Source organism: Vicugna pacos, chromosome 7 (assembly GCF_048564905.1).
Source record: "Vicugna pacos chromosome 7, VicPac4, whole genome shotgun sequence".
Classification (NCBI taxonomy): Eukaryota; Metazoa; Chordata; class Mammalia; order Artiodactyla; family Camelidae; genus Vicugna; species Vicugna pacos.
In genome coordinates this window covers 4,350,849-4,378,347 of record NC_132993.1, presented here as the reverse complement: position 1 = coordinate 4,378,347, position 27,499 = coordinate 4,350,849, and the positions used below count along the sequence as shown (strand labels likewise).

The following is a 27,499-nucleotide window of genomic DNA, read 5'->3' as shown; positions in this document are numbered from 1 at the left end:
ACTGTGAACCTTATAAAGCATCACAGTAATTCCTGGCAAACTCCATGTTTCAAAAGTCCCTTAAAGGTGTCTAGATATGTCCCTTTCAAGATACACAAAGATTCTCTACTAAAAACTAATACAAAAGCACTTATTGTGGAAGAATCTGAGGCTCACTAATGAAGTGTCAAAATTAAGTACTCCTTCAAAGAGATAAAATAATTTTAAAGTCAAATGAATTAACCATGCTCCTAGAATAAGTGATTTCAATCTTCAATATCCTGGGTTCTAGTAACTAGCTTACAAAAATGTCAACCTCTATATTAAGACATGATGAGAGAGGAAATCACTAAAAAACCAAAACTGTTTATTAGCTGTACAATATAAACATTCGTTTTCTGCAATGGAAAATCTTTTTATTAACCTAAGACAATAAAGTTGCAGTATTGTGTTTAAGACATAACATAGGAGTTTTTTTAAATACCACGTATGGTGCTCTTTCCTGTGAGCTTGCTTTTCTCCACAACTTAGCAATCTGCTTGACTCTAGTAGTCCAGTCTGCAACAGAAAAACACAGTATACAAATTTACAGAACCACAGTAATGGCGTGTCTTAATAAAAAGTTTGACAAACTGCAAACAGTTATACTTACTCTATCTGTATTTTCATAAATTAAGAGTCCTATACTTAGTTCTTGTACAGTATAAAGTTCCTGGCACACAGTAGGCCAAACAGTTTCTGAATGGAGTGTTGCTTTATTAACAATCTCACTTGCATGGTTGGCAAGGTTTTAAATCAAAGGTCTCAGCAGCCAAGATAAGGTTAAGCCAAATATAATATATTCCCTTAACCATGTAAGATGCTACCAGAACCAAAGCTACAAGTTTTGGGAACACCTGTGCTCAAGAGAAGCCTGTCCATTTGACCAAAAGAAGCAATCGTTATTAAAAATGAGCATCACACCAGCATTTGTGCAGAACAAAGACAGGGAAAAGCAATGATGTCAAGTCATTCCTATGAAATTCAATGTCAAGACAGTACACAAAATGAAGTTTGGATGAGATCAGCAGTCAGCAATAAATGTAGAAATGATTTAGCCCATATTCAAATACAAAAGAAAAAAAAACTTTGAAAAAGCCAGTAAGAATGGCAATCAGTTGATAGATCAACAGCCTTAACATGATATTTCATGAGGTTCTAGAATCACATAGTACATTTGTCAAAGAAAATTATTTAAAAATTACAAAAACAAAAACAAAAATGAAAAATTACAGCTGTACCCCAAGGACAATTTATACCGACACAAAGTGACTTAATATAACTAGACATGCTCATCTTTAAATAGCAAATAAAAGTGTGCTTTAAAATAAAATACTTGTGTTTGTTGCTTTAACAGACATCTCTGCACTAAACCACTGATTTCTACTGTTAGATAGGGTAGTACTATTTCTATGTAGAATAAAGAACTGCAAGGGAGACAAATCAAAAAAGCACCTAAAAAGACAGGGGTCATCCTTAAAAATTTCCTTTCTAGATACCCCTCTAGCAATTTGAAAGAACCATGTGTTGACAGCTGGGAAACTACTGCAAGACAGTTTAAATGCCCTTTTCAAATTCCAGTTTGTCTTGCAACATGAACTCAAGATAATAAATCAGCATTTGCTTACAAATATTCTATAAGTGATATTTCATTCATCCTCTGGTTAATCAGAACTTTCAAAAATGGTACCACTGTACCATCTGCTTTTTTTTTCAAATGGGCTGGACAGTTGGGGAGAAGAGGAGATAATACTGAGTTAGTTTCAGAGTGAACAATACTTAGTATTGAGTCTGATTGAGCCTAACTTGATACTTCCGATTAAATGGTAAGCTTCTATTCTAGGAATTTTTTTTTTTGTAGAATTACACACATAACACAATACTGACTGCTAGGAGCTAAAGTCACTTCATTAACTGAAATTAACTTTTGGGAGATATGCAAATGGATACAGAGCTTAGGAGCAAGAAAATGGAAGATGTTTCTAGATACCTAGGGAGTTTTCACACCGTGCAGTCACACTAGATAAAAATTAGTGACGATAAACGGGCTCTCTATGGTTGTAAGAAATAAAAAAAACAAAAACAAAAACAAAAATAAAACTGTCATTACACAAGCAGGAAGCTGGTGACATGGAAAGCAGTGAGTGTCCATGACTCACCAGGGAATTCCTCCTTGAGGTTGGGGAAATTGACATTTGTGTAGAGAACCGGAGCCACTGTCGCCATCTCACCCAGGGCCTCCTCTTTCTCCCACTTGAGTGTACTTCGCTGGGCGTTTGACATTGTATCGCTTTCTCCCTCCACGGTGGGAGCCGATGAGGTCCAAGAGCTGGTAGGGTCACTTGCCATTGGATTAAATGCTGGGTTTTTATCCCTGGCAAATAAACAACTTTACTTCATAAGCAGAAAATAACTTTCAAAATACTATGGTCAAGTACAATTTCATTAAACTTATTATTACAAAGTAACGATGATTTCTTACTCAAGATTCCAATAAATGTTAACTACTAACACTGTGCACAATAACTTAGACTAATTAATATTTAGATAACAAAAATGATTTCAGTTTCCATAGAAAGGGAAGGCTTTAAAATACCTGGCATCAGTGTAGGGGGACTGTGCTATGGCAGAGAAAGCTCCCAATCCACTTCCAGGAGGCAAAGAATTATGAGGGAGATGAGGACTGGGTCCAATAAGGCCATTCATGAGTGGCATCCGAGAAAAAACATCTTGAAAGAGGAAAACAATAATTCAGTTTGCATATTACTAAAAATAATTTTAAAGTAACAGAAATATTTCTGAAGAAAAATTGTAAAATGACTTAAAGGTAGGATTTCCCCCACAATATTATACTATAAAATGTTTAAAGAGTGAGTTCGAGTTATAAAATTTTGAAACCTGGTCTCTGTGATTCTGTTTACTTCGTAATGGTATACTGCAAGTAGCATGTGTGTTGTGGTCTGGCAGCCCTGGGCTTGAATCTTAATTCTGCTACTTGCCAGAAGCAGAACAATCACTATTTCTATAAAACGAAGGTGTCCTGTAACGTAACTGGCATGCTGTGTGTTCCCAGCAAGCGTGCAGTACAGACTAACTCTACAAAAAGAATGAGTCTCAACAAACGCTAGTAAGTTTTATCAAATACTCTTTCTCTTCTTCAATCAAAATTTACAAACAGATGCTCCTTATATAAAAAACCACCCATTATTCTTAAATCGGTACTTTCTCTAAAGTGGTTTGGAACAACAAGCGGTATTCCATCTACCATCATCAGTTAGGGGAATACTGCTAAAGACACATCCACTCTGACTGTGACCTCGCTTGCATTACTTGCAGTTTCAGCCCCAACTACACTGTAATTCTCACTGCAGCTTATTCACAAGCTCCAAATACCTTTTCATCTTCTTTCTAAACAAACATTATTAAGCAAACCATAATAAGACCAACTTGTGTTTCCCTGTAACTCTCCTCAAGCTTGTAACTCCAACCCTTATGGTGACTTCCTACTCTTCTAAACTACTTGGAAATAAGCCAACCGACCTTATCCAAGCAGTGTTTTTTTGTTGTTGTTTTGTTTTGTTTTTTTGGGGGGGGGGAGTGGAGGAGGGATGACTTTTTTCTGTGTATCTTCAAAAACTGTCTCTATAAACTCATTGTGGTAATCATTTCATGATGAACATCAAATCATTACACTGTACATCTGAAACTGACACAGTGTTGTATGTCCATTGTATCTCAATAAAACTGGGAGAAAAGCCTTCCAACTCAGCAAGTAATAAACACATGGCCTCTACTGTTACAACACTCGGAACAATATTAGGAGATCTACATCACCAATAAATTACACAAATGAAACACAGTTGCAGAGTTGGTTAATACTTGGCATACCTGGTGGAATGATGGAGAACTCCTAGTCTGGCCACATGCCACCCAATTAGGAAAAAGAGTAACGAAGAGAGTGTCTTGCTCACAGAACGTTCCACGTTGTACAATGTCTTTCAGCTAAACCAGACCCTCTATTACAACTAACTCTCCAGTTCCTGTCCGAGGACACTGGGCCGACTGCCTGCAAGTTCTCAGGCTTTTGTCTCAAGGACAATGGTCCTGGAGCCATTCCAGGCTGAAGCCTGCCCTGCGAAGTGGCAGAACTGGCCCGCTGGATCTGAGCTCCACAAGGAGCGTCTCAGGACACTTCAGCTCACTCCAGGGATTAGAGTAAGGAGCAAGATCTCTGCATTTATTCCAAGCAGAATGCTACCTTTCTTTCCAACTTCAGTGAAAAGCAGGTTCCATTAAGGAATATGAGACTTTACTGAAAACTATCAAATGTCACTAGGAAACACAGAAGCTTCCTTACTGGTAAGCAGAACGTGGCCCGGCCTGCAGCTCTCTCTCAGCGCCGACGACTGTAACCGCGATGCAACCACACTGCAATCTTACCCCAGAATAACAGCCAGCACCGACCAGCACTTTCCCGAACGCCCAGCACTGTTCTAAAGGCCTTACATGTGTGAATTAACCCTCTGGTCCTCACAATAACCCTGCAAAAAGCGTTATTCCATGTAGCCCCATTTATGCAAAAAGACCCAGAGAAATTCAATAAATTACTTATTCAAGCAAAATGTAAAGCGTTTTCCCCGTATTACTTTTTTAATTAGGAGCTGGTCTCCCTACTCCCACCTCAAGTCTACTGTATCTCCCCAACCTGGTCCTATCTTCTTCATGGCATGAATCATGGAAAGAATGGAAAAGTCACTTCATGTAACTTTCACTTAAAGTAATTCCAAGTTACTCTTGTCAGCCTTCTGGAAATTTCCCTTCTCCACGTTCTGACCTTCTGTAGAACTGTCACCACATCACCCTCTGCCACTGGCCCATTCCCACCCCTCCCATTAAACTGTTCTACTAAAGAGCACAACAATCTTATAATCCAATGAAACAATGTCTTTCAAGCACTCACCCCACTTTACAATCTGTCTAATGATCATCATTTCTAAGGTCCTATACCTCTCACTCACTATTTCAATCTCAGTTTTTTTTTTTCACTTTCGCCTAACCCTTAAAAGAGGGGATGAAAAGGAGCATGTAATTGCATGCCTAATATAAATAAGTGGAGTTAAGCAAATAACTCATTACACTGAATTAAAAAGACTTCTTCAAGTGTCTAAACTCTACTGGCAGTTTGTTTTCTTAAGAAATCTCACCCTTCCCACAACTTCAATCAGTACCACTACACGGGTGATTCCTACATTTGCATCTATAGCTTTGAACAACTACAATCCCCGGTAAATCCCAACAATGTGTGTCTGTCTCCCTTTTCTAACAAACTGAAAATGGCTTAAAAGTAAATACATTTTATGCCCACTACTGCCCGCCACCATCCTCTACAACACACGCGCGCGCACACACACACAGAGTCTTCTTTGTTCCCCGTTTCTAGTTTCCTGCATGACTGGTTACCCTCTACGCAAGCCTGACTTACACAGTCTAATTCCGTCACAACCCCCCTTGTCCTCACAGCTTGCATCCATTCAGTAGCACAACCCTACTTATTCTAACATTACTGCCTCTCAAATCCATCTCCTCCTTTCAACACTGGAGATAAATTTACATGGAACCCAAATTTTCACTCAGTCCCAACTGCAATCAACGCGTCAGTACAACCCTTCATGTCTCGAATTCACTTCCTCTACTGACATCAGAGCTACTGTGCCAAAACACGTAACCCGTCAGGTCACCTCAGACCTGGAGGAAAAAGGCCAACTGCCAATGCACAGCTTCCAGAGCTGCCTAACACCATCTATCCCCAGTGTGCACCTTCTAGCTTTGTCTCCTTAAACACTTTCTACCTACCCCTCTCCCTTCGCTCTGGAAAATGTTAAAAGTTGCCATTCTTGAGTACCTGTGTGTCACCCTATATGTGACCTGATCATGCTTTATCCTTAAATTAGAATTATAATTCTTTCAAACATGAACGTTGAAATTGTAGTGACTCTTAAGGCTCCATGTGAATTATGCTCCAGTGTAATACAAATCAGTTGCACACCTGAACGTCTATGACACTAGGCTTATAAGTTCTTGTGGGTATACAGCCTTATTCATTTCTGTATTACATACAAGCACCTAGCCAAAAAACAAAACAAAACAGACAAACAAAAAAAATCCCCTCAAAACCTTTTCAAAAATGAGGCTGCACAGTAAAATGATTTAAACAATTGTAAAACTTAAGAAATGCATCCTTAACTGATTTGATTTCTAAAATACATACTTTTAGTTTCAGGAAACACTTATATATTAAGAGAAATACTGAATAGTTCTTAATCATTAAGAAAGCATATAGGAACAACTAAGGCAAGAAGCACTTATGAGGAGTCTGTTTTATTCAAATGTAAATCCTATGTTTAGTCTAGGAAAAATCAAGGTAAATTCATGTTTAGAGGATAAAATGAAACTAAAATATTTTAATTATGTGCATTATAGAATTTTTCATGTATACACCAAATTGGTAGTAAAGATAATATTAAATTATTTGCACATTTCAGCACTTACAATGAAAACAGTGTATGAGTGTATAAAAACATCATTATTCAACTCTGTACAGAATCGTGAAGCAGCGACAACAGGATACATAGAAATGACCCAATGCTCAAATTATCAACACGCACCGCCACAGGACTACTCCAAGCTCCTGCCTACAGGAAAATGCCAAATCTGCAACACTATCTCCTTCCCTACTCCCACAAACTTTGATTCTAAGCTATCAGATTGCAGCTCTCCAGAAAGAAGGAGAAAGTAAAGCTTTCAACTTATTTTATAATGAGTTCCAAGCAGGTAGAAGAAAATGAGCCAAAGAACATAGGCTAATTTTCACAGAAACAGGAACGTCACAGTCAACAGCGGTAGAAAGGCTGGTGGTTTACTCTGAAAGGCTGTTCTGAGGACATATACTGTGTGTGGCAAAGTACACAGTGAAGACAGATGTGGCCCCAGCCTCCAAGGAGCTCGCAATAAAAAGGAAAACTACAATTACCCAAACGGGCACTCATATTTGCACCACCTGCTACTGATGAAAAGCACGGGGACAGCTGTTAAGGTGGCGATTTGTTCATCACTGAGGAGCGACAGTGAAACTGAGACCAGATGAATGAGTCCAAGGCAGCCAGGGGAGTGGCAGCAGTTCTCCAAACATTTTTGCAGGAAAGACTGAGTGACAGTGAGCTAGGACTGAGACAGGGGAAGGGAAGAATGCAGGCACTGTTAAAACTGGCACTGCCAATAAAGCGAGCAAAAGCATTCTGGTCATGAAGTGAATCATAGATTTCCAGAGGATACCAGGTGTGTAACTGAGATAAGTTCAGAGATGAGTATTTTTCCATCATTACAAAAGAGGACTTTTCCCGTCAGTTTGTATACACTGCTGTTAAGGGACGGGGCTGAATTTCACATTAGTGAACACACTGCAGAACCATACTTACGACACTTTTCTAGAGGCGACGTACCCTGGCTGTGTAAGGGCAGCAGCTGCGGTGCAGGGGGAGGCGGTGGCTGTGGTAACGGGGCTGGCTGCGTGGTTGCAGGACTAAGCACAGCGGTAAACAAGTCTTCAACATCCTTTCCTCCAAGCTCTACGAGAGAAAATTGTAATGACCACAAGAGCAAAAGACTGTTAGAGCCATAGCATAGGCAATGCCATTTTCATAAACTAAAAAATCAGAACACAAATACCTGGAATTTTATATAACTTTCCAAGAATTGCTCCTAGGATAAAAAAAGAAATGGAAACATTAACAATTACCATCTCAATATACGCAAACAAAATTGCATTTGACATAGAAATGATCAGAATAGAAGTTAAATTATAAGTAAGCATGCAGAAATCTTTGAAAATCATATTTACTCATGTCTTTTAGAAAACCTAGATGTAGGGCAAATATTTTACCATCTGTGACCATTTTGTCTAGTTCAGGACTGAGGATTCCATCTAGCTGCTCCTCACTCAACGGTCGCGAACTCTGAGTGACACTCGGCTGGGGCAACGAGGAAGGATCATCAGCGACAGGACCGATATCCATTCCAGCTAGAGGAGCAAGGCACAGTGATAAAACGTGAGTTCTGAATACTCATGACACTACACACCTGCATTAATGCACAACACAGGATCAAAATACGCAACAAAAAGCCTGTAATTCTGAACTAATCTGGATTCTTGTATCCATCCGGATAGTCAATCAGTAAAAATCAGGCACAATGTATCTGTAAACTTAGGTCCCCCTTAAAGTTATATTTTAATCAAAGCAAATACATTTCCTGAGGAACAAAAGAGCACATCTGGTTCTAAATTGCTAATTTCCACACGAAAAACTAAGCATCATATTATTAAGACAGGAATCTCCAAGAATCAATACACAATGTTCAACATACAAGTAACGGCTTTAACTTGGAAAACTGATTTCAAATGCATGGTCCAACTATCACATGCAGTTTGTGAAACAATTAAATTTCACACAAATTAATGGAAAGTGCTAAAATTGTTAATTAATGCTTAGTAAAAATTATCCTTTTGTGAATAATTTCTACTACAGATCGTATTTTTGAAATATTCTGTACTCACAAATGAGATACAGATTATATTTAAAACAGGCTTTATCTCATATAAACTGGTTTTTAGGCAAAAGTCACATTTAAACATGGTCTACCATCTACTTTCTTTAACATGCTTTCTCAATATTATCCAAAAGTAAAACTTCGTCTGCTCTTATCTGAACTCTAGAACACTTGGGTAATACTACAAGTTATATATTAACAAAAATAAGACCATTCATTCGTTCAAAATAAAAAAGAACACTACAGAGAAAGTCATCCAAAGCACAGTACAGTTGTACCATGCTTTAGCCGCACACACAGAGGGAAAAGCAAGGTATGGATTAGTGACAAATTAGCACTATAAAACAAATACACATGCACCTACAGGTTGTTTCAGCTGAAATCACTATGGGGGGGAAAAAGACTACTTCTAGTCAGCCGTCATCCATTGCTCAATTTCTTACCAAATGGAAAAGGTGAGCTCTCAACCTGGAAAGTGCATAAATCAAGACCTACAAGACCCAAACCAAATAAAATGGATGATTACCACATGAGCGGGAGTGAGGGGCAATGCAAACAAAAGAAGAAATAAGATACAGCAGGACTCAAGGCAACAAGCCTTCAACCGGATGCAATTAGAAAGACAACGGAAATTAACTAACTTGCTAACTTGCTATTTCTCTATTAAACAGGAAGGCCAAGGTAGATCAAATAAAATGATGAGTTCTTTGACAATGCCAAAAAAAAAAAAATTTCTTTTTTCAGTTTCAGAGAAAAAGACTAAGCTTGTTTCACACACATAAACCTCTCACATCACAAAACAGACACTAGGCAAATAGCATTCATATATACCTGAATGATCAACTGATTTTGCAAGGTCATCTGAAATTATTCCAAGAATGTCCTCATCTGTGTTTAAGACTTCAGAAATATCAGCTAAGGGGTCATCAGCAGTACCTGAGCACAGTGAGTAAAAATACTTAGTGAGTCTATTTTCCTAGCCAGTAAGTTCTAAAACGCTCTCACTCATCTAACCGTTTACTAAATACTTTTAAGAGTATAGCAGGTGCTGAGGGAGGTATCAGAATTATAAAAAGATTATTACTTCTAAACCAAGGAATTTTTCATAGAGAAGGCAGTCAACTTTTTGAATAAGAAAACATTAAAAATTAATACTGTTTTGATTTTGTGGCTGCCATATATTAACAATAAAGTAAAATTTAATATAAAAACCTACAATAAAGGTAATAACATAAACAACACCGGGGAGAGGGGCATCAAGCCTTACATGGTCAAAAATCTGAATGTAACTTATAGTGAGCCCTCCCCATCCCCATTTCCACGTCTGCAGAGTCAACCAACCATGGACTGCTTAGGAATGCTGTACACATTTAGTGAAAAAAATCCTCATGTAAGAGGGCATTTGATGTTCAAGGGTCAACCGGGTAACGGAAGTCGTTGGAGGGTTGACGCCTAGGAGAGGATGTGACTGCTATCTGCCACGTGCAGAACAGATTGGTGGAGAGGGGTAAGGAGTACAGGCAGGACTGCAGATGGGTCAGTCAGCAGGCTAGCTGGGAAGGGGGTGCTAGCTGGGAGGGGTGCTAGCTGGGAAGGGGGTGCTAGCTGGGAGGGGGTGCTAGCTGGAGGGGTGCTAGCTGGGAGGGGGTGCTAGCTGGGAGGGGGTGCTAGCTGGGAGGGGGTGCTAGCTGGCACTGCAGTGGCAGCAGTGGTTGGTCTGGAATATCACTGGAAGACAGCGACAAATTTGTGGATGTATCAGATGTGGAATGTGAGATATTGAAGGGTCAAGGAGAACTCCAAGGTTTTCTGGTCTGATCAGGTAGGAAAATACTTAAACAATCTTTAGTAATTATATTAGTCATTGAAGTTAAGGACCATTTGAAATTTCTAATCCATTTTGACTGTATTTTTACTTAAGAAAAGAGAGAGAAGAGGAGGACATAAAATTCATACTCTAGATTCTAGATCAAATATTGCTGTGAAACACAAATAGTCTGTCCCATTAAACATATACTTCTCAAACAGAATTTATACACGCATAAAAACACTACAATTTTTCAAACTGAAAGCTAACCTGAGTTTTGCATGTCCAAATATTTGTAAAGTTTTTATGAAATGAAATTATTTCAATAATGTACTCTCTAGACAACAGTGCAGTTGAAATTTTAAAATCCTGGGTAATTCCTTGTGTGTGTACTTGTGTGTTTTAAAGCAATGGAATCCTACTAATCAAATTATAACCAACATTTTTTTAAGACCATGTTCTAAAAGTTTACCCCTACCAGAAGAGATTTTGTATCTTATCAGTAAGTCACTAAAATTGATATAATGGACTACACTGGATAAAATGTGTTTAAAAAAAAAAAACAGCTGTTACTTTAAAATTCCCCATTATAAAGGCAAAGGAGTGGTTCAGCTACACAGAACATTACATTTAACCTAGGTTTTGAAATGGGTGTTATTTCATCCTCTTGTTTTTCCTTTATCATTAAAAAGTCTTCCTTTAGAAGTTTTGTGGAAAAAAACCTTCAAATTAAAAAAAAATAGCATATATTGTCTTTCCTGTCACAATATATCTTCTTTACAACTTCAGTTCTCTTCCTTAGAAAAACTCAAGTGCAATTAATTAACTTCTATATAAGTCTTTAATGGCTAGTCAAGATTTTTATAAGACATTCTTCATAGCAAGATACCCTTTGAAGGACTGAGAAGTCCTTCACTATGCATTATTTTAACAGCATATTGATGTGGATGAGAGCAGGTAAGTACTTAAAACAGAACTGAAGTGAAAATATTGCTAACATGAAACAAACAAAAAGCATGGCCTTTAGTCCCATGCTTCAATTTCCTCTCTCTTATAAGCACAGCCACATGCATGCATATAATGGGGGTATTTTTGCTTCTAATTATTTCAAGAAGTTAAAATAAAAAATAAAAGCCTGTATTTCAATCCAGGATAATGCCAATTTAATGATGCTATAACTACTTAATATATCAAAAGTCATCTTTCAGTGGAAGGCTGCCTTAAGATTATTTTCCAAACTGAGTTTATAAAATTGAGTACCCACTGTAATTCAATGGCAAAAAGGAAGCTAGTCAAAAGAACATTAAACTTATAATTAAAAGTAAGATAAAAATACAAAGGGGGGGGTATCCTGTGACGACAGCTTTTAGATACCAAACTAGTTAAACGGTGAGAGCCTTGCTGACGTTACCATTACGTTACAAACACTAAGCTCTCATACCTTTCTCTGATCCTAAGTAGTCCCACAGTCACTGTATCTCGGGAGTGGTTCTCAATACAGGGCAGTTTTGCAGGGGATATGTGAGACATTTTTGATCATCATGATGTCATGAGGACAGAGATGCTGCTAAATAACCTGCAGTGCACCAGACACCCCCCTCCTCCAACAGAGGTTTACTGGCCCAACCCATCAGTATTGAGTAACTGACCTAAAGCAGTGTCACACTTTATCAACACAGTCTATCAGCCTGTTCCCAACCACAGGACTCTTTTTCCCTTTTTTGAATTTCTTTGGACTATGTAATTAACAAAAATCTACCTTAAGTTCAAGACTATTAATATTTATAACTCACCAACTATGGCTAATTACACTCCCTTATGTTACCTTCAGCAAACTGTAAACTGAACACCTTCCTCTGCAACTCATCAGAGTTGATTCGGTAGTAGTTACACAGATAAATTTACTTGCCAAATCTTACAGACCATTTCACTTAAAATAGTTGCATTTGCTGAATGCAAGCTACACTTCAAAAGCTGATTCTTAAAATGCATATGAGGCCTAAGTAAATCATTTCAAAGGTTTAATTAAAAGGAAGATGAGTATCATGTGATAAAGGAAACATCTGTGATTTACTGCACATACCGTGAGTTCCAGGTTTTGCTGGAGTTGAGGATGAACTAAGTAGTGGATCTAAGGAAGCATCCAAGAAATTTGTGTTCATGTTTGTTTTATATGAAAGTTGAGCTGTATCTTCTGATAGATTATCTAAGCTTAGCTTGTTTTGTCTACTTGTATCTAGAAGATCTTTTCCAAAGAAAGCTTCCTAGACAAAGATAAGCACATATGAAAACGACTGACTGTTATACAATTCTAAAATTCCAACAGATAATTGTGCAATCATTTTGACAAGAAGGCAGAAATAACAGAAAAGCTTAGTACTTAACAATATCGAAGTTGAACACAGAAATAAGCAATATAAACAACATAGAAATACCCTGTCAATACTTTTATACAGACTCTCCTTATTTTCAAAGATTTTTAAAGTTTTACTATAAACAAATAAAATTATGCAACTACAACCACACAATTCTGCAAAATGTGTTTCTAGCAACTATAGTATGATTTAATTCCAGATCACACTACAAATAAATTAAAAAAATGATAGCTTTACAATACTGTGGCACCTTAATTCATATTATGAGAAAAACTGAAGCTTCATGAATACTGTGGATATTTACAGACCATGTGCAGAGGGTAGCACAGAGTTTGACCTACAGCTTTAACATTTCTACACTTCATGTAGAGTTAGTGATCTCACACTGATTCATGCTGCAACATTAAAGACATCACACGCTATAAATCTGAAAGGGTTTTTTATAGTCATTTTAACCACAAACTGTACGTACCAAATCTACTGCTATTAAAGGCTTTTGGCTTTTTGTTTGAACTTTCCTCCATTTCAATCTACCTTCTCCACTGAGGGATCGCTGTGTCACGCTGGGCTCCTTACAACTCTAGGATCTTTCCCAGGGAAGCCCTGGGGACACCCTTCACTTACTTCAACCCCAAAACTCTGCTTTAATCTATTTTTTTTGTGATGTGGTCTGTCTGGAAAAGGAATCCTTGGTAGAGGGCAATTCTGCAGTAACCACCAACATTTAATATAGTATTGCTAAATATACATACACAAAAAAGGTTCGCTGCAGCATTTTTTTAATAATACCAGAAAGTGAAAACAGCCTCAATGTCTGTCAAAAAGCTTATGACTAAATGAACACCCAGACTACAAAACACATCATTTTTTTAAAAAGGACGTAGAACCATGCTCTAAAAGAAAAGCTTTAAAATATAGTAATAAAGAAAGTTGAGTGATATGTCCAGTAAAACATAAAATACAAACCAAGACTATTATGACTATGCAAAAATAAATTATTTAAAAAGTTCTGAGAGGATAAAGTGTGAGCTGTTCACTTTTGAAAAGGGATAAAGGAGGAGGTATGTGAAGTCCAGTAGAGGAGATGAGTATTTGATTTGAAATTTTCACATTTTTTTAATGAACAAGTTATTTCACTATGAAAAAGGAATATGAAAATTCACAAAGATAAATCACTGGACAGAAGGCAATTTATTTCTTATACCAGGAATGTTTTTATCATTAGGAAAAATGCTAAATAAAAGAAAGCATCTTAGAACTTTATAGATCATTTATTCAATGCCTTCAGTATAAATCTGAGACCACCATTAGCAAGTTTTTTCTTTATGTGACTCATGATGACTTCAGTGGTATTTATCAAACACTGTATCATTCTTATTAATTTGGTAGCTTTTTATTTCATGCAGTTAACATAAGGGTGTGGCTCCACATGGTTTCTAACTTGATATTCAGTGATGCCCAGAACCTGGAGACTTTGGATCTACTACAGAGGTTCCTACGGCCATGCAGCACCACCAGCTCTGAGTAGACCACGTAAATATTTTCACCAGGCAGATAATACAATTATTTATAGTTTATCTTGACACTGTTATGATTAACAAAGAAAAACTAGAAAAACTGTAATTCCTAATGGGTTTTTATCACTATATATTCCCAATTTTTTGGTGAAAAGTCATACGATGTCCAAGAAACAGAACCACTACAAAAGCTTTCTTTACATCAAAAAAAGCTATATATTACTGATGTACACCAGGGGAATTACACCTTCACACCACAAGAAACAATCCAGCTCAAAAGATTAAGATTACAACAGTAATCAGGGAATTAGATATACTATTTTTAAAGGCTTTTTGGACAAAGTATGAAATGATCAGTTTTCATACTTTCATTCAAAAACTAAGGAAAGCTTCCTAAATACAGATTACACTTTATAAACAGAAGGATCAGCAGGAAGAGGAGGAGGGTGTGTCATCTACTCAGTTCTCCCAGGAAGGACTATTAAGGGGGGAGGTGAAGGGAACAGGAGACACCACCACAAAGGATGCAACTGAAGATAATCTGAACAGTAAATGGGTCTATTTCCTGAACAATAAAATTGCTGTCATGTATTTTTTAAGGGTACAAAGCTGTAATGAAGGGGTATCTGATGGGATTAAGAGGAAAATAAAACATTTATTAAAGATAGGAAAAAAAGTAAGGCACAGAGTTAAGCACTTTATATACATAATCCTTAATCTCTCAACTTTTCTGTGCAGCAGGTATCACCACAGTTTTATAAATGAGAAAACCGAGGCACACAGATATTAAATAGAACAAGAACACACATCTGTCTGGTAGCAGAGTGGTGTTTCAAAACCAGGACGCTGATTTTAAAGACCCATCTTCATTCAGTGAACACAGTTACTGTAACCTGTCTTGGCAGAGGGGGCTTCCACCAGACTTGGGTTAGGGGAGCACGTAAGTGTGACTGCCTTGAAGGAAGGAGCTTTCTCAACGCTAACAGCCCTCGTCTATCTTATGAAATATTTAGGAGTGAAAAACTGGGATAAAAAAGAACTTCGTGAAAGGTATCAAAGCACAAGAAAAGGTCAATGTAACTTTTAGGGGCCCCTGTAAGGTAAAAATGGGATTTATGATCACTAATTAAAAACAAAACAAAGAAAACATGTACAAAAACAACAAAATGGGTTGTCAAAACTCAAAACATCACTTTACATTTCTCTCATTAATAAATACATAATATAAAGTAAAATATTACTTGTAAATAGGCAGGGAAAATTTCTTCAAGTTTATTTTTCCTTTTTCGGTATCTCTTCTTTATTTTTTCAGTGTTTTCAGTAACAGAAACAGATTCATCAACTAGCGTGTCTGGCAGCTGCTCACTCCAGCCTGAAACAACAGGCATACTCATAAACACGCGGTTCTTAGCTTTTCAGGTAAACCCACCAACGGCAATTTCACAGCTGACCAACAGCACACAGTTCCACAGAGCCAAATGAACAAACAAGTTTTTTCTTTTCTTTCAGTTTTGAGATGTAATATACAACAAAACATAAGTTTAAGGTATACAGCATAATGACTTGACCAACATGATTTTCCACAAAAAGATTTCAATGCAAGTTTTAGCAAGTTTTAAATACCATAAAAACTTTTCATTTCATATCACTATCAGCATGTTTCCTACTGTTTCTTAGCATTTCCTTACTCGCAAGGCAGAAACTTGGTTGTTCTGTTTTTAAAGTCAGTATTTTGTTAAAGATTGAAAAAAGAAATACACACTCGCTAATGAGTACGGAGAAATGGGTACTCATACGCTACTAATGGGAATCTAGCAGGTACAATCCTTTTGTAGAGTTTATTGTGAATATCCAACAAAAGACTTTTTAAAACTGTGTGTCCTTCAATCCAGCAATCCCAAGTTCAGGGATTTACTGCCAATTAGTTATCTGTAGTATACACATGCTGATAAAATATGACTATCTATGAATATGCTCATAAATACGCTAATCTTAAAATCAGAGAATGCAAAAATCCAAAATGGTGGACTATGAAATCAGCAAAGAAACAAGTACACCACTTAAAGCAGGTAAGCGAGGAACCAAATGATACTCTCATGTACTTCTTAAGGCAAATGGCGCATTCCTTCTGAAAATGCATGTAGGCCCTTTCACTGCCAGACTGCATAGGTGGACTGACTCTTCTGAAAAACCACTAAATATAGTGGATTAACATTTTTGAAACAACTTTTAAAAATATACTAGTAATCTAGCCAGAAAATAATTCTCCAAGACCAAAAATTACGGTAAAACAGGAGCCACAAAAATAAGCAAAGAACCAAATAAAGCTCTGTGAAATTTTGCTAAAATCTAGTGACACTGAACTCTAGTTTTCAGAACCTTAGGAGCAAAGGGGAACAGAAGACAAAGACCACAGCCGCTTCCCGAGGTGGAGAGATTAACCAGAGGTGCCTGGCATACAGGTGGGACCCTGAAGGACTCCACACCGAGGGTTGATTTAATGAGATACACACACATCCCCTCCAGTTCCCCTGGTCCTCCACGCATCACTCACCTCCACTTCCCTCTCCCCCCAACCAACAGCAAATAAAACTGCTTGTCATCTCATCACGGAATACAGTGCTGTGTAGAAAGGCAAAAAAACTAAAATCTTCCCCGAGAGTTTACAAACTCATATAAGCCCTGATGCATAAGAAGTCTGAATTTATATAATGTAGGTGGACCAAAAAAACTTCAAGCTAAGAATTTAGCTTAAAGGATTCCTAGGGTAGCAGCATCTAACGTTCCTGCCAGCAACAAATGGGAATACTCTCTGAAGGAACCCACCTTTAATTCGGTCCTCAAGAAAAAAGTTAAGAGAATATTCTAAAGAATATGGCCTGTCATAGTTAAAAAACAAACTTGTTTGTTTTGTTTTGTTTAATATATATGTCTCTGTCTCACACAATAAACACAATGAAATGAGGCACCAGGAGACGGGGCCAGGAGAAACACAGTAGAATCAGGTGTGCAAAGGCTTTAGAAACTTCATGTTTTATATCAATTAGATACATGAAGAAATAAATGACTGAAACAAAAAGGAATAAGCTGTAAAAAGAAATTACAAAGTGTTTAAATATCAAAAAGGTAGTTTAGAAAAGAAAACAATGCATATTAAATATACATTAAATGACTGGATGACACAAATGAAGAAAAAATAATGAACTAAATGATAAAACTAAAAATATTTAGAGGACAGAACAAAGACGGAGATGGAAAACATGAGAAAGTTTCATTGAACATATCACATTTCTTAACTGGGGCTTATTATAGCCTTGTTAAGTCCTATTAGAAACTTCTTTAAAACCACCATGGCACTAGCTCTTAAAAAGGTGCAGCAATATGTTTTAGAAGTTCACAGGCCAAAACCCATCACACAATAATGCAAGAACTCTGTTACTGACTAAAGTCTTCATTAGAACCAGTTAAGCTATGGCTTAAGCAATGATTGAGCTTTCTTTGAAACTCTAAGTAAGGATGACATACTAAAAATATTTATTGGAGTACCCTGTCATTTTCAACTAAACAACCCCAAAATTTCTGATTTTATGCCAAGTAGCTAAGGCAGGGAAAGAAAGCCCTTTTATGAATGACCACGAGGCACCAGATTTAACTAACTGATTCAGTCCCTAAACTGTTTACATGTAACAAAGGAAAAAAATTGCTAAAAAATCTCAAAGCAATACAGTCTACTGGATTTAAATAAATTCTTTATCAAACTTAACTTCTCTACTGCAGGCATGAACAGTATAGGCACTCAAATCTTTTGATCAACAAGAAACAATAAAACTGTAACTGTAGGAACTATTTAGGATAGCTCTTTTCAATAGGGAATATCAAGACAAAGGGGTTAAATCAAGCAGAATCAGCACCATACCATCATCTCTGCTAGTTAACTGCTCAGAAACGGAGCCTGAGGAATCCTTTCTGATCACAGATCTTTTGGTTTTCCCTTGTCCAGTTCGACTTCTTTGCCGCACCATAAATCCACCAATACCTACCCAAAAGAGAAATTAGATAATCCTATAAATAACAAATTTCTCCTTGTGTTTCCACAGTAAGTAGGGTGGTATTGCTTAAATAGTGAGGCATTTCCCAAATTCAATATAGGCCACTTTAAATCAATCACCTTGTTTTAATGCAAAATACAAGAGTTTGGAAATAAGCAAGTAAAAGAGGTCAAAGCTACTGTTAGCTTATAACTAACAAACAGGATTAAAAATTTATTCAAGTACAGAAGACTGCATGTATTTATTTCCTCTCCTAAGCAATGTCAGAGCAAATGTTACAGTAAATTATGCTTGTTTACTTAATGCCAGCAACTCGTTATCATCATTCAAGCTATTTGTGCATTAGTTGAGGGAGAACAGATACAAGATACACACTAAACCAGATAATCCAAGTAAAATCAACATGACTTTGGGGGTAATGTGTCTAGTCACTCCCAGATAACACCCTCAGACATGAGCCACAGACAGACAGCTCTGTAGTAGGAGCACGGAATCTGCGGCCAGTGTAACACTGGTTACCAGTCAATAGTGGGCAAGTTATTTCACTTTTCATTGCTTCAGTTCCCTCACTGGGGAAATACAGATAATGTATAGCACCTGCTCATACACATGTTACAAGCATTAGATAAATTAATTCATGTGAAGAGCTGAGAATAGTGCCTGACACATAGTAACACAAACAGCTTTTGTCACAGGATACAGAGTCTAACAATATACTTTGTGACCTAATGGGCCCCTCAAATGGGTCTCTTATATGGATGACTTCAGTTAAGGCAGAAAAAGAAGGGGAGGGAAGGGGGGAAGAAAGAAAAAAGAAAAACCCAACATTAAATGTAAGTTCCTAAAAGGAATTTGGCAGAGCCTAAGAAAGTGCATTTATAAGTCTCAGAATTAAGAAGAAATGAAATCATTTTCATGTAACAATCTATAGGCCCTATACATGGCCCATCTGTAAGAAAAGTAACCTTTCAAGGTCTTGCAGAATACAGTTTTTTCCTATACATCAAAAGGTATTTAGACTACTGTTATCAATAAAATATAAGCAATCAGAATAAAGATTGAACTGACTCAATATAATACCTCATTCATTGATAAACAGACATTAATAAATTGCCTAAAGAAAGCCTACAAGTCCTGTCTTTTGCCCATTTCAATAATTTTTCCCAGTAAGGCAAATAAAATTTGGCAAGCAAGAAAGCTTCTCTCTCTCTTCCCAGAGGGAGAGAAAAGAAGAGAGTTTTAATTAGTCACATTATTAACTATGAATTTTGACTATGAATTTTAGGAGGTGTTAAGAACCCATAAACACAGAAATAAGTTTAAGAAACAAAACTATTAGAAACTGAATGCTAAAAATTAAAAGAATTATGAAAGTACACACCAAGGAAAAATACAACAACAGCTTTAAAAGTCCAAGTATAATTAACACATCTAGCAAACCATCAAATAAAATGGGTAATATTCAGGATAAGCATTAAAATGACTGATTGTGATTGTGAATTTTTCACATAAAAAGCATATTCAAACAGTTCAGTTCTTTCATCTATACATACAAGTTTTAGTTTAGAGAGTTATTAAGAAATTATATTTCATCCTGATTATTTCATTATCACTGAAGCCCTCAAGGTTATATTTTTCTTGAATTAACTGAGTTTTGATTATACTAAAATGTCTAGCTTAGGCACCAGACCTGGTCTGTATGGTTTCCTTTTTCTCTTTTTGACACCCTCTGTTCCTTCTGCTCCCTTGGTTTCATCATCCACAGCTTCCCGTTCAGGACTGGATTCTGATTTTCCATCACAATCCATAAGTTCCCCTTCTGGAAAAAAGTACACATACAGACAAAAGTTGGAAAAAACTATCAAATACACAATTTCTACATAATAGGCAATACAAAGCAAAGTGGCTGCTGAGCCGTTCTAATCATGCATCCGCGCTGATAGGGAAAATACAGAAAGAGAAGGAAAAGGCCCCAAATGGCTGTAAAACTCATGCTACTTAATGTGTTGTTCTCAGGAAATGAAATGTATATGAATCAGAGAAAGGAAAACACACAGAGAACACTCAAAAAAGACAATTATAAATCAATCAGCACTTAACATATCATTCCCCTGCTTTAATTATGTGTTCAGGTCCAGGATCCAAGGCTGTCTCTCTAGCCTACAACTCTCTTGAGCCCCAACTATATCTGTAAGTGGATATTACCTAGTTACTGAAAACTACGTACAAAATTGAACTACTAACTTATGATAAACCTTCTCCCTTTTCTGGGTTTAACCTACCATCATTAAAAGCAAGGAAATGTGCACTGCAGAAGCCAGAATCCTGGGGTACAGCCTTGAAATTCCTAATTTCTTTTCTCTTATAATCAAAACTCCTTAATAGCCCTCAAAAACATTTTATTTCTTTTTACTACCATCTGGGTGTGACTGTGATTTACTGCAATGCCCTCCTCTGCTACCTAGCTTCCCTGACTCCAAGTTTACCTTCCTCTCAAATCAGTTCTTTAAATTGCAGCCTAAATGACCTTTCCATAAATATGCATCAACTGTCTGCCTAAGAATCCTTTGTCTTCCCAGTGGTCTCAAAATGAAGTTCAAATTGCAAGGCCATTATAATAGTCTCTTGTGAACTCTCCTGCCTCACCTCACTCCAATATTGCCAGGCATGCTCAGGTCCTCAAACACATCAAGCTCTTTCTTCCACTACCTCTCCAACCTCCACTTTCCATCTGCCCATCTTTCAAGATTCATTGTAACTGTCACTGTCTTAGAGAATCCTGGTATTCAGACAAGGTTACCTTCCACAGTTACATGCTCCTGTACGGTATCATCATGCTTCATCTTAATTGTTCTTTTAACGTCCATTTCCTTGCTAGACTATATTCTCCTTAAAAATAGGTATCAAGACTCTTATTAACAGCTGCATCCCTCAGCTTGGTGCGTAATAGGGTGTTCAATAAATATGTCACTGATGTAATCTCATCAATTCCTTCCTCCTAGACATACACAGTAGTTCTTCACGAGCCCCAAGTCACTTACAACGTCAAAATGAACTTCTGTTCAGTGATACTGGAAAATGGGCTTTATGTAAGAATCAGAAGCGTTTTCTCCCAACCACACAGACCTGAAAGCACACTACTACAAAAGAAATGAGGATTAGCTGATAATCTACCAGGAATACACAAGAGACAGGCCCACTCTGAGACATCACCTCTCACCCAGACAAATGCAACAGCCTCCTAACAGAAGTACGTGCCGCAACCGTTGGGCTTAGAAGCCTGTTCACATTGCGGCAGTGCCGCTCCAGCCAGGGCCTTCGCACCGGCGTCCGCTGTCTGCGATGCTCTCCCCTCAGATGGTCGAGAGGCTTGATCACAGCCTTCAAGTCTGCTCAAATACGGCTTTTGGCTCCTCTGCTCCCTCACACCACTGTACGCATTCCCGCTTACTCTATTTTTCCACAGCACTCACCAAACACATTTTTATTAATTACTACATTCTATATGTTTCATAGTCTTTTCTCAAACACTAAATTGTAAGTTCCATGAGCAGAGAATTGTATCTGTTTTGTTCACTCATATGACTTCCAACATCTGGCACACACACAGCAGGCGTTCAACATATGTTGTTCAGTGTTAAGATGTGATGAAACAGAAGTAATTATTATTTTATTTCTGAATCAGCTGAAGAGAAATAACCACCCTAAAAATAAGGAAGCCCATAGTGATTTTCTTCAGAGATAAGCAAAAATAAAACTCATACTAAATCTAATGCCACTAAAATTATTTCTTCATTTCAACTAGAAGAAACTTGATATGTATTCTGACCAAAAAAAGTCTATAAACAGATGGTTTACAATGAACATCTGTGAATATGAGCTGATACTTGAAGATGAATGACGGCTCTTCCTTTTACAGAATGCATGGATGGAGTTACTCTTTAACTTAACCACAGAAACCAAGCTCACAGCACCTGTGGAGGTTTACGCAGCTACCTAGCAAACTCTGACTTCTCCCATCTGTGATCCTCAAAAACATGGTGCTCCGGGGAGTCTGTGTAACACACATCTGCTCTAAGAGGGTATGTGAAAGGAAGAGAACCTGAAAAGGCAGGACCTAAGAACACTACTCACTTAGAAAGGACAGAGGCACACCAGGGGGGTTATCCAAGCCAGCAGAATTCACTCTTACATAAATCACATATGTTTTAAAAACTACTTTATATGCTCTAACTTTTGCAAACATAGTCCATGGAAAATATGTAAGTATTACCTCGACTGTCATCCATTTCACCATCCCTTGAATGCTCTGACTGGATATCTGGAGGGGTCTGAAGGACAGCCACGCTGTTCTGATTTATGATCTTCAATTTCAGCTTTGGTTTTGACCGTTTTCTTCTTGGAACTGTCACTGTGAGGCTCTGTAACTGAGTCATCCCTGATTCGGTCAAACACACACCATCCTGGGTGTAGGTCTTGGGTGGATCTAAAATTATAACATCCCAGGATACAAAATAAAACTCTCACTTTACTTGATTCATCAGTTGATTATTATTCCATAAAACCATGTCAAGGGAATGTGACTTCTATAAACCAATTACCTATAAAAAGCATGAATAATTAACAGTACTCAAAACTAAGAATAATTGGCCAAACTTCCTTGAATTACAGGTAGAAACGTTGTGAGGTTTTTTTTTAAATAGTCTTCGTGGCACTTCTATTTTCATGTATCAATACAAGTATTTAGAAGGAAAGCACTGAAGCTAAAAGCAATGCTTCAGCTACCGGACTTCTCCTAGAGCATCTGTTTCAGACTCCAAGGCAAGGACTGATTTACATATGAGAAGTAAGACTACACCAGAAGCCCTTCTGGAAATCAAAAGTATCAATATAATCACTTACAGGGAGAGGTAATAAATAAGCAGAAATCCTACACATTTTTAAAGATACAAAATTGCTGTTCATTAGAACAATTTCTGTACTATCCAAATGTTTCTGTATAAGATGATATCAAATAGAAGTAGGCAAAAGAAGGATAGTTTAATAAGAATATCATGTAAATCACTATTTTAGGCTGACCTATTACAGAAGTAGTAGTAAGAGAATGAACTAATTCCGAAGAAATCTGTCTGTTAACTAGGTCTTACTGTCTGCTAATTGAACACAATAATATATCAATAAAACTAAAGCAAGCAGAGTTAACTGTTATTTCAAAAGTGGTTATTTTCAGGGGAGGGCACAGCTCAAGTGGTGGAGTGTGCTTAGCATGCATGAAGTCCTGGGCTCAATCCCCAGCACCTCCTCTAAAAATAAATAAATAAAATTATTCACCTCTCCCTCACCAAAAAAAAAAAAAAAAAAAAAAAAGGAGGGGTGGGGGTGTTACTTTCATTGTCAATATGCTAAGATTTGTAGGAATACTGTCCCACTAAAGCTGGACAAGTCAGACATTTTATATGCCAATTACAGAAATGATAATCAGCATTAGGGAATGTAGATTGAACACCCACATGGATTATGGCAGGATTCATATAACATGTGGCAAATCAATTATACAAAAACAAAACATCTCTTTGCTTTTTGTAAAGAACAGTCAAAGCATTTCAGATTTTACCTAGTTCTTTCACTTTTGTGACAATTTGTGCTACAAGTGAAGATTCACAGCAGTCTGAGGAAGGCACTGAAATGAAAAAAAAAAAACATGTAATTTTTTCAGAAAAGGTAAAGTGTATTTAAAGATTTACATCTGATTAAAGTTTCTACTGCTGTACCCATTTTACTGAAATAAATGCTTGAACAATAAATAGAACTAACGGCGTCTTTAAAACAACAACCTAACAATAAGGAGTCATGGTGGAGGAAATACACATGTCATGGAAGAAAAACTGGTAAAGATAAAGGACCAATGTACCGGTTTTCTACACACTGCTATTAACTACAAAATTATGAGTGTTGGAAACAACAATTCCATCTTACAGCAAAAATAATTCTTAGTTTACTTCCTTTATGTAAGTAGGCTGTTTTAATACCTTAAGTTGGGATGATAAGAGTTATAAATTAACAAGAGTAACTTATTTTTCGTAACATACTTGTCCAAATAATAGTTTCACAAAAAGAGAAAAAGAGCTAGCATGAGACCCACTCACTAGTTAGGCCCAGGAAGCACAATCAGCTGTGTAAGTGCACACACGCATGGCCTGTATTAATATCTTACCATTTGACGTAGGCATATAGGGTCTGCACATGCTACAGTCAAAACCAATATCTGCCACACTTTCCACTTCCTCTTCAGTATTTAAGTTTTGACAAACTGCATGCATCCATCTAAAAAGATCATATTCACACATTACAAAAATATATATATATACTGAAGATGGTTTCCTTTTAAAAACTACAAGGAGTGGACAGCGTCCGTAAAGCCCCTAGTCTCATGGCTCCTCCCACCTAGACCACGCTGCAGCCTTCTCCTAACCATTCCTACTGACCCACAGAAACTGTGAGAGCTGCAAAGAAGAAAAAGGAATGAGAATAAGTACTATGAAGGAAACAAAAGCACATTATATGAGGAGGATGGGGTAACTGCTTTATGATCATATACTGAGTATTTCAGAGACAATGAGGAAGCTAGCTAGGGCGAGAAAGGAACTCAGAAGACTGCCAGTGGTGCAGCACCTGGGTGCTCCCACTGATGCGGGCACTGTGGGGGAGATACAGCAAATGTAAGTGATGGTGAATGTTCAATGCAACACACAAGCTGTCGTCCCGCATTTGAACGAAGAATTTGTAGGCAGAGTCCCGAGAACCCAGTATTACTGATGAAATAATAATGACTGCTAATATTAACATGTAAAGTGCTAACACAGCACAATTGATATCGAAGAAAACAGCTTTCCGATTTTGAAGCTGAATACCTACTACATAGGGAGGGCAGGAGCTGGCACCTAATATTAAGATACTTATATCTAGAGTTTTAAGAAAAAGTAGTTTAAGGAAAACAGAATTATGAGATTCTTTGTAGAATCTAAAAAAAGATTCAAAAACCTTCCATAGAAAATTGCATATATGCAGGCAGTAATTCTACGTCTAATTTCAAGGGATTCATAAACCCTCAAAAAGCCCCAAGTTAAAAATGTTTAGAAGGCAACTGAGAATACCAAACAGGAAACTCTTGTTAAGTTTTTAGCTGAGTAAAAAATCTGGAAAGGAAAAATCTTATTTCTTAAATTTAAGACAGAAGAAAGTTATTTTCCAATTTCCTTTTGCTATATTTAAGAGAGAAAAGCTTGCAAAAGATAAAAAAAACCACACAATACCTATCACACTGTCTACACTGTAGAATCAGATCTTCTTCTCTGTAGTTTCGACAGCAGACCGGGCAGGAAGACAAGCTTGCGCAGGGAGCACACTGTGTGTAATTGTTTTGCCATTCACATCTGAGACCTGCAGACGTTGCTCCACAGTGTCTGCACCACACACACCTGGAATCCAATACCCCAAGTTGCAATTTTATTTGCTTAGTTTTTAGTTACTGTAATTCAAGAAGCTACACATGAACAGAGTAGGGGGAGAGCATTTAATGCATATTTGAAAAATTTTCTGATTAGTGACATCTATCATCGTAAACACATTACACAATTAAACGGACGTGGCTAATTTAAAAAAATAACGTAATGTGGGGAAGTCCTGAATTTAAAAGACGAACAAGGGAAACATAAACCCTAGAGTACCATTTGCACTTCCAGCCTCCTTTGGGGACTGTCTGCAATGGAGGGTCTAGGCAGTAGGTGTGGTAACTTATGTCACAATCATCACACAGCAGGAGTCTTCCTGGGTCAGTTGCCTTCCCACAGGCCTCACACACAGTGCACTCAAGACACCTCCAACCTTTGCTCAAAACCACCTTAGTGATCTGTAAAAGAAACAGCCGATTCGTATGGTTCATATATTAACTTACACCTCATTTTGCATGATCAAATATGCTGTATAAATGAATGTGGTGCTTATTTATACACCTAGAAGCAGAAAAGAGGCAAGCAATTAGCATTCACTGAGCACCCACAGTGGCCCAGTACCAGGTGGGCACGTTTGTATACTTTCAGGAGTGTGCCTACTGGACAGAATAATCAAAATCATACGTATCTTACAGCCTTTTTTAAGTTCGTATAACTACCTTGTGCTGTGGGTCTTATGTCCACTTTACAGATGTGGTAACTGGATTTTAAAGAAATCAAGTAAATGGTCCTATTACTGTTAATGCAGTTAATTTCATCTATGACATTTCAAGAATTCATTATTCTGAAACTTGGGTACATTGCATAAGGGATTTGTATATTAAAATCAATATAAAAATGCAAGAAAAATTAAGGTACAATCTGAGTTCTCAAGGCCAGTTTATGGTCTTGGAGGATTTTAGGTTATGAAGCTAGGACTTCAAGTTCACATTTACTCCTCTGCCTCAAGGGCAGTAGAAAAGTTTGAGAATCTCTATACTTCTGATCAATTCCTCAAAGTAGCCATACCATGTAATATTAAAAATCTCAAATCAACTTAAAGATCTCAAAAGACTACAGTCTATAGATAAAAAGGACCACAAAGTGCCTGTTATGATGAAACAGCAAGCCATCAACATCCATACTAAACCCCAATCGTGAGGATTAAGAACATCTAAAAGCTGCCTGAGAAGTCAAGAAGAGTTAAATAAAGGAACAACTTTCAAAATAGCACCAAATTTTCCAACTTTGGATGCTAAAATAGAGTAACAGTTCTCAATTTCACGGGAAAATACTTCAAGGTACAATTCTTAACCTAGCTAACAAGCAATTAAATGTGATGTGGAATGCCTCTCAGATACACAAGGATTCAAAATTCACCTCCCTAGTATTTTTTCTAATGAAGTTACAGATATGAGGAACAAAATGAGGATGTATATACCAAGAAAAAGACGTGGAATCCAGAAAGCAATGAACTCAACAGAGACCATCAGCCCAGAGATGTGTAAGGATGAGAACTGAGCAAGAGGTCTAGAAGCAGCTAACACAGTTCAGAACAGGGAAAAGGACAGTGTGGAAAGCGGGCAGGACTCTTTCCAGAAAAACAGGTTCTTGAAATAGTAATCTACAATAGGTAAAA

The 27,499-nt window shown here is 37.3% G+C and overlaps 1 protein-coding gene across 13 annotated transcripts in view; it reads right to left on the bottom strand.

Moving 5' to 3' along the window:
* KMT2C (lysine methyltransferase 2C) overlaps positions 1–27,499 on the bottom strand; it is a 235,008-nt gene that overhangs the window by 43,423 nt on the left and 164,086 nt on the right. For 9 of the 13 annotated variants that reach the window (XM_072964111.1, XM_072964116.1, XM_072964115.1 and 6 more), the window contains exons 19-34: positions 26,098–26,279; positions 25,684–25,848; positions 24,585–24,694; positions 23,985–24,050; positions 22,644–22,856; positions 20,061–20,189; positions 18,238–18,357; positions 15,563–15,693; positions 12,513–12,693; positions 9,454–9,558; positions 7,958–8,095; positions 7,744–7,776; positions 7,494–7,643; positions 2,615–2,747; positions 2,178–2,392; positions 464–537 (exon numbers count right to left, since the gene is read on the bottom strand). In XM_072964111.1, coding sequence (XP_072820212.1) covers positions 464–537; positions 2,178–2,392; positions 2,615–2,747; positions 7,494–7,643; positions 7,744–7,776; positions 7,958–8,095; positions 9,454–9,558; positions 12,513–12,693; positions 15,563–15,693; positions 18,238–18,357; positions 20,061–20,189; positions 22,644–22,856; positions 23,985–24,050; positions 24,585–24,694; positions 25,684–25,848; positions 26,098–26,279 — 2,145 coding nt within the window. The remainder of the gene's footprint in view (positions 1–463; positions 538–2,177; positions 2,393–2,614; positions 2,748–7,493; positions 7,644–7,743; positions 7,777–7,957; positions 8,096–9,453; positions 9,559–12,512; positions 12,694–15,562; positions 15,694–18,237; positions 18,358–20,060; positions 20,190–22,643; positions 22,857–23,984; positions 24,051–24,584; positions 24,695–25,683; positions 25,849–26,097; positions 26,280–27,499) is intronic. The other 4 variants (XM_072964117.1, XM_072964118.1, XM_072964124.1 and 1 more) reach the window with 1 other exon arrangement.